Source organism: Balearica regulorum, chromosome 20 (assembly GCF_011004875.1).
Source record: "Balearica regulorum gibbericeps isolate bBalReg1 chromosome 20, bBalReg1.pri, whole genome shotgun sequence".
In the NCBI taxonomy this organism is placed as follows: domain Eukaryota; kingdom Metazoa; phylum Chordata; class Aves; order Gruiformes; family Gruidae; genus Balearica; species Balearica regulorum.
In genome coordinates, this window is record NC_046203.1 from 12,077,882 (window position 1) to 12,085,929 (window position 8,048).

The following is an 8,048-nucleotide window of genomic DNA, read 5'->3' on the forward strand; positions in this document are numbered from 1 at the left end:
ACGGCTCTGGGAGTGCCAGCAGGTGAGCTGACCTTACTTACGTCTTGTAAAATAAAATCACCTTTCTCTTCTACAGTATCTCACACTGAGATCCCATCACAGCTGTGCCAGGCTGCTGGGCAACCCACCCCCTCTTTCCTCCACACCCCTCTCTATTTTAGCCTAATACTGCTTTTCCCAGGGAAAGATCTGATTATCCACCAGGATTTCTGAGCTGATCTCCTTGCCGTTCTCACTCACCAGTGCTGTTCCCAGCTGGCTGTGTCCAACCACCTTCCTCCTGTGTTTGGGTTTGCAGGAACCTTCACCATAATGTTTGATAACAAGAAGCACTTCACCACTGCCATTGTTGGGGCGCTGGTTGCATTCTCCGTCATTGCCCTTGTTCTCAGCCTGGTGAAGATTGAAGATGTCACCCTGCCACCTGTGGTCAAGGTGAGCCCAAAAGAGGGTTCCCAAACACCGCTGCAGAGACCAGACACCTTGGGCAGGTGCTCAGAGACAATGGCTTATCCTCAGGGTTAGGAGTGAAAGGGGGGGGGGGGGGTCGGTAGGAACTGGCTTGTAGCAGCTGGGTGGGTGTTTTCTTCCCATCTCAAGACGCAGGCAGAAGAAATACAGCTGGACCACCCCAAAGTCCGGGAGGGAAGCCTCCTCTGCAACTAGGTACCATGCTATGCACTTGAAGTATTTCGAGGAGATTACCTTGGGGCAGATGGGTAGGGCAAAGCCCTGCCCTGCTCCCTCTGCCCTCCCAGGGCACTGCACCGCAGGGTGATACACCTCCACATGGCCTTTGTCCCTGCCAGCTCCCACCAGCCTGTCCTAACCTGCTCACATGACAGCACAAGCATTGCAGGTCCTTCCCATCACTCCCCTGCAGCTTGGCATCGCACCCTGGCTGCTGGAATTGGGTTGGAATGGTTTCAGGGTGAGGTGGAGGGCTTCCTGGGGGAGTGGCACAGGGCTGGATGCTCCTTGGCTGGGGCTGGTGGGCCCTGCCAGTCCCTGCCCAGGCTGGGTGCAGCCACGGGGGTAGCAGAGAGCACTGGAGTAGCTGCCCCAAGGTGGGGCCAACGTAGACACAAAAGGTATGTAACCAAGAAAGAAAATTTGAAAGCATGAGGAAACAACCAAGCACACTGTCACCGCTCTGCTCTGCCATGGCGCAGGTAGCTGTGCCTCAGAGAGGTGCTTTTCGGGCATCCTCTTGCCCCACGACCCTGGCAGGGCCATGGTGAGGCCAGGGGCAGGCTGCTGCTGCTCCTGACAGCGCAATGTCTTGGTTTTTCCTTCCAGTATGGGATGGTGTTTGATGCAGGCTCATCCCACACCTCTCTGTTTGTCTACGAGTGGGATTCAGACAAGGAGAATGACACTGGTGTGGTCAGCCAGACCTTGTCCTGTGATGTCCAGGGTCAGTATCCCGGTGCCATGGGCTCAGTGCTGCCTGCGTGTTCCTGTGGAGGGTGGGACGACCTGGCCACGCCGGGCAGCTCTGTCCATCGGGCTGTCACTGGTGGCACCGCGGGGAGAGCTGCCTGCAGGCAGGGAGGTCCCTGACCCCATGCTGGCTTTGTGCCATGGTTGGAGGGCACTCAGCACCATGTAGTGTCCATACGCTTGGTGGGACTGAAGCACCTTGGTGTTGCTCTGGATTTTCACTCCTCCACCTTGGACTGCCCCAGCTGCCCAAGCTGCTGTCCTGGCTGGGGAAGGTCTCGTCAATAGGGCTGGGGACACTGCCAAAAGCATGGGAGAGGTGGGGGAGCCACAGGAGGGGAATGTAAGCATGGGTCAGTCAGGTCTTGGGGACATGGGGACCCTGAAAAAGCACCCTTTGTTGCTAAGAGGTGACAGAACTCGCTGCCCCATGTCCTCTTGCTCCCACATCCCTGTCCCCAGCCATTCTCCTCAGCCTGTCCCAGCCTGACTCTCTTCCAGGGCAAGGCATATCGAGCTATGCCAATGATCCCCCGAAAGCTGGTGATTCCCTAAGAGAATGCCTGGATAAAGCCCTGAAGGTCATTCCTGCTGCAAAACAGAGGGATGCCCCAGCTTATCTCGGAGCAACGGCAGGCATGAGGCTTCTGAGGTATCGCTGTGGGGCGTGGGGGTGACGGAGCAGTGACCGAGCTGCAAGCAGCCACTGCCAGGACACCATGTCCTGCCTGGGCCAGGCTGCCAGGAGCTCCTGGCTCTCGTGCTGCCATAAGCAAGTGACTGGGGAGTGGGGAGAAGGCAGCTCAGTGGGGACACATGGGTGGCTGAGCTGTCCTGAGCGACTGGCCCTGGGGCAGAGAGGCTGCTCTGAGGTGTCTGTTGGCATCCTGGGACCCCACGTCCCAGGAGGGGGCTGCATTTGAAGCAAGAAATGCTTTTCAGAGCTCTTTGTTTGCTCCTCATTATCTCTTAAAGCTAAAGGAGATGAGATGCCACCAGGGGATGTGCCATCTGCCCAGATGGATGGGTGCTGGTTGGGAACGGGGCAGAGTTGTGGGACCTGCCCTTACCTTTCACCAGTCCCTGTTAGCTCTCTTAAAATGTCAACCTTCGTTTCATGGTTCTTGGTTTTATGGTTGCAGATATCTAACATTACTTCTGTGCCCTGGCAATCAGACCCCTTCCTTGGGAAGGAGCCAGGTTGCAGCCTGAAGGTTACTCGCTTCAGAGAGCAAGCACATGCCAGTGGCCCCGAGACATCTTCCCCCACTCAGAGATCTGAAACCAGGCTGGCACCTTCCCACAGACCCACGCAAGCTCAGCAGCCAGCCCTGGCTTTGGTGCAGTCAGTGGGTGATGTTCAAACCTGGGTTTTGCAGCACAATCCCCTCTGGCCTCCAGCACTACGAAGATACTTGGGTAGGGAGGGGTGGCCTGGCAAACCTCTGTGTGACCGGGATCACTGCACTGGAGGGAAGAGATTGATATTGCTCCTAGATTTGCAATGCCAAGTCTAGACAGCTGGGGTTTATGCTGTACGAGCAGCTTTGACAAGTTATGTAGCAGGAAACATCATTTCACACAAACTGCTTGTTGCAAAAAAATGGAGTATGTGAAACAGGGAAAAAAACCAGAGTGTTTCCTTGTGTTTCGTCTGTAGTATTGGTGTAGCTGGGTATGTGTCCTGAGCTTTGAGTCCTTCTTAGGGAACAGAACAGCTCAGCCGCAGACCACATCTTGGCCACAGTTGCTAAAACCATGCGACAGTACCCCGTGGCTTTCAAAGGGGCTCGAATCCTTACAGGAGAGGAGGAGGGGGCTTACGGCTGGATCACCATCAACTACCTGCTGGACTCCTTCATGAAGGTGGGAGAAGGGTGAAACACCTATTCCTTCTTTGCTAATACAGTTTTTCTGATTTTTCTTAAGCTTGTTTAGCACAGAAGGAAAGGTCTGGGTTAATGGCTTTGACTTAACGGAATGACCTAGGGGGAGCAGCCAGTTATCCTCTGGCTTGCCTACAGTGAAAGAGGAGGGAGAAATCAGGAATGGGGGTGTCCCTGTTAGGAGCTAAGGGCACATCTCGGCACAATATGGACGCAGGGTCTCTTGGGGACAGTGAGGTCGGCCGTGCAGCCCAGTGGGGACCGTTTGCTCCTGCTGGGCTTTGTCTCGCTGCCCTGGGAAGGTCCATCTCCGTTTGGGGCTGCGAGGCCCCAGTTTTAGTCCCATGTGCCAGTCTGAAGGAAGCCCAAACCAAACCTCTTTCCTGCCACCCTCTATCCCAGCACTGCCACAGCTCAGAGCGGTGCCGGCTCCATCAGGCTCCTGTGCAGGCTGTTGGAGGATTTCCATCCTTCCCCTTGCACTAGCACCTCTGCAGCCTGCTCTTCAGCAAGGGCAGCCCATCCGAGCCAGCTCCCCACCAGCACTTCGGTCTGGGGACCTGTGGCTCAGAGCCACGTGAGCCCGCAGCACGTTGGCACATCTCGACCATCAGGCTGTTCAATCTCTGTTTTTTCAGGCTCTGATAAATGGCCAGGCTGGTTGGGCAGGGAAGGCAGCGGGGTCTCACATACAGAAATAATTTAGTTGAATAACCATTTACTTTAGTAACAAAACCCTGTTGACTTCAATGGGATGAGAATTTTGCTCAGGGTGAGTAAGCCCAGCCATGTACTACTCCTCTTCCTCTCCTGTCTGCCTTGGCAGTACTCCCCCAAAACACACACGTGGGTTCATCCAGAGGCAGCCAACATTTTTGGGGCGCTGGATCTTGGAGGAGCATCCACTCAAATCAGCTTTATGCCTGAAGGTTCAGTGACAAACTGGAATGAAGCATCTGAGTTCATGCTGTACGGGTTTAACTACAACATCTACACACACAGCTACCTCTGCTACGGGCAGAACGAGATGCTGAAGCGACTGGCAAAGGAATTAATTGCGGTGAGAGGGGAACTGGGGGGTAATTGGACTCTGCTCTCATGATACCAACCACAGAGTTGTTAATGCATAAATTAAGAACAGGCAATGCTCTTCCGGAGGGGCATCAGCGGGGACTGAGAGCGGGTACAGGCTCCCTGGAGCATGGGTAGGCAGACATGGAGAGGAGCATGGGAAGTGTCAGAAGTGGTGGCTCAGGAGAAATACTCTGGCTGTAAACAGCTGCCTTGTACAGGGCACAGAAAAGGCAGGACCAGAGGTGCAAAGTGACAGGGCAAGAGGCAATGTGTGGAACATGCGAGTTTCTGACCAAATGCAGGAGAAAACTTTTTTCCAAAAAGAGTGGTCAAATATCGGAATAGGGCCCAGAAATGCTGTGGAGTCATCATCCCTGGAGATAGTCAAAACTTGACAGGACAAGAGTCTGAGCAACCTGATCTAGTTGGTCATGCTTTAAGGAGGGGGTTGGCACAGGTACCCCTATAGCTCCCCAAACCTCAACTACTCTGTGATGGCACAGACCTGAGCAAAGTGAACCAGAGCTCTTTCTCAGGCCATTTTTTGGAAGGTGAGAGGGGAAGAAGGTCTTCATGGAGTTGCACCTTATCAAGAGGAGCAGCCTTGGCGAGCCAGAAGGGTTTGCTCATGCTGCACAGCCAGGAGGGTCCCAGGTGGTGTCCCTGTCTGGGGCTGGAGCTAGAGACACAGCTGGAGCTGGGATGGAGAGGGCTTCATGTGCCCCAGACTGTGGTTCTGCTGGCCAGGGGAGAGGCGTGCTAGGCCCCTGAAATTGGGCTGCCTCCACGGGAGAGGGAATGAGACAAAGCAGAGAGAGAAGTAGCGTTGAGCTCAGACTGGGACTGCAGACGGCCAAAAAGACCAGGGTTAAGCAGCAGGAGGGTCTTTCCCTGGTGAGGAGGTGGGAGATGCCAGCGCCTGTGGCTTTGGGGAGAGCGCTGGGTGAGCCCTGCAGCCCAGTGTGCCTGCCAAGAGGGTTTGGAGGAGGCTGCAGCCTGCCGTTTTGCTGTTCCCAGGAGTCATCCTCCAGCATGCACGTCGATCACCCTTGCTACCCGAAAGACTACAATGAAACCGTCTTGCTGTCTTCCTTCCGCACCAGCCCCTGCACGAACCAGAGTGACCCACGCCTGACCCTCGACAACAAGAACGTGACCCTGCAGGGCAGGGGCGATGCCAGCGGGTGCCTGACTGCTGTCAGGAAGCTGTTCAACTTCTCGGCATGTGGCCAGAGCCAGGACTGCACCTTCGATGGCGTCTACCAGCCCCCCGTCCGCGGGCAGTTCATTGTAAGGCAAATCCTGTTCTCCCACCTCCTCGGCAGAGCGTGTCCCCGGGTGCTGTGGCGTCCCTGCGTGACACTGTCACCTCCCCGCAGCAGAACAGGGAAAAGAAGCACCCAAATTACCACTGCCCCAGGGCACACCAGGATTGTCTGGTTTTCCAGTGGTGGCGTGGTTTAACCCCGCCGGCAGCTAAAACAAACACACATCTGTTCGCTCACTCCTCCCCCCACAGTGGGTTGTGGGAGAGAATTGAAAAGAAAAAGTTAAAACTCGTGCGTTGAGATAAAGACAGTTTAATAGGGCAGAAAAGGAAGATAATAATAACAATAGCAATAATAACAATAGTAATAGCAAAACAAGTGATGCACACCACACCAGAGTCGACACTCAGTTAGTTCCTGAGCTGCACCGTCTCCCAGCTCACCCCTCAATTCTATATGGAGCATGACGTCATATGGTATGGAATGTCAGTTTGAGTCAGCTGTCCTGGCTGTGTTCCCTCCTGGCTTCTTGGTCCCCCCCTGCTTCTCATTGGCAGGGCAGCGTGAGAAGCTGACAAGTCCTTGACTGCTGGGCAACAACTACAATATTAGTGTATTATCAACATTACCCAAAACACAGCACTATACCAGCTGCTAGCAAGAAAATTAACTGTATCTCAGCTGAAACCACACAGACAACTCTCCAAATGGGACCGTGTTAATAAAACAGGTGCTTAGCTGAAAACCAAGTTTTCAATTAGAAAGAAAAGCTTGGCCAGCAGCCCTCCCATAAGGCTCTGCCTGTGCTCCATGGGCTCCATGGGCTGCTGCAGCACCTGCACCCCCAGCCCATCATCTCTGCTGGGACATGGGACAGCGATGCCCTGGGACTATGCAGGGGTGGGACAAACGCAGTGAAGGACAAAGCCCACCTCTGGCTTCCAGGGAGATGGGGGCAGCTGCCTGGGGGGTTCCCCACTGTAACTCAACAGCATTTCTGCCTCTTGCCTTTCAGGCCTTCTCTGCCTTCTACTATAACTTCAAGTTTCTCAACCTGACCGAGGGGCAGTCGCTGGCCACTGTCAGGGAGAACATCAAGCATTTCTGCACAAGAAGCTGGGAAGATGTATGTTCCCATGATGGGAAGCTGTGGGGAAGTTTCACAAGCAAAGGGGTCCTGGGGTGGGGGAAGAGGAGCAGGAACCCCCCCAGGGCAAGGCTCTCTGTTTGCTGAACCATGCCCTACACAGTGGAGCCATCCCTGAGCTCTGCGACGGAACCAGGACAGTCCTGCACCGACCCTTGTTGCTCATGCAACATTGGGAAGGGGGCAACCAGGGCAGGTGAAGGCAGCAAAATCTCCTCACCAGCACAGGAGCTGGGGATGGAGGTGGGGATGGAGCCCTGGAGGATGGCGAGAGGGGAGCCAGCTGCTGGCACCACTCTGGGGAGGAGTCAAATGGGGATGGATAAGGCCAAGAGGAGTGGTAGGACCACCATGGGACAGAGAGCAGGAGCCCCTTGCACGGGAAGGCTGAGGTGGGAGAATCTGGGGCAGGAGTAACTCCAATATGTCTCTCTGTTTCCACATAGACAGTAAATCCTTCTCAAAGGAGGAGGACAGGTCTAAAATACCTACAGGACAGACCTGTGTGGACAGGTCTAAAATACCTGCCTGGTCCAGGAGTCTTTTTCTGAATGCTGGTGGCTGTGGAGCCATTGCCCCTCATGCAGCAGTCATCAGAACATTGTCCCTGCATGGAAATTGCCTGCAAGTAACTTCCCTTCTTCTCCAAACATGTCCCCACCTCAGCTGTCTTCAAGCTACCCTGAAGAGAATCCTGAGCGACTGCCTAAGTACTGCGCCAACGCCAACTACATCCTCACACTCCTCCTCGACGCCTACAAGTTCAACGAGACCAGCTGGAACAACATCTTCTTCCAGATGAAGGTAGGCAGCAAACCCAGCCTGTGGGCAGGAGTAGAGGCAGCGCTGGGAGAAGAGCCAGCTTCCCATGCCGGGCTGCCATGAGGGCCATGGTGCAGAAAGCCCTGCCTGCCCCCCATCCCCACATGGCACTGGGTGGGGGCCAGCCACTGCACCTGGTTTGAGTCGAGCAGGAGTAGGTGGCCCTGCGTCGTTGGTGGGGCTTTCCTGCAGGGCTGACTCATTGTCCCCTCTCTCCTTGGGCAGGCGGGGAGTGCCGACGTTGGCTGGACGCTGGGGTACATGCTGAACCTCACCAACATGATCCCGGCAGAGGCTCCGGCACGGCTGAAGGGGCACGTTCCTTCCCTGTGGGCTGTGGCTGTCGCCTTCATCATCCTCACCCTTTCCTTGGGACTTGCTGCCCTGCTCGTGCTCTTGTGGGTGTAG

At 55.2% G+C, this 8,048-nt stretch overlaps 1 protein-coding gene across 1 annotated transcript; it reads left to right on the forward strand.

Annotated features, from left to right (window-relative positions):
• Window positions 1-312: 312 nt before the first annotated feature.
• On the forward strand, window positions 313-8,048 carry LOC104634551 (ectonucleoside triphosphate diphosphohydrolase 8). Its single transcript, XM_010301103.2, has 9 exons — window positions 313-435; window positions 1,300-1,417; window positions 1,945-2,095; window positions 3,150-3,309; window positions 4,156-4,389; window positions 5,421-5,693; window positions 6,687-6,797; window positions 7,485-7,622; window positions 7,866-8,048. Exons 1-9 carry the CDS (start codon window positions 313-315, stop codon window positions 8,046-8,048), a joined length of 1,491 nt encoding a protein of 496 aa, XP_010299405.2.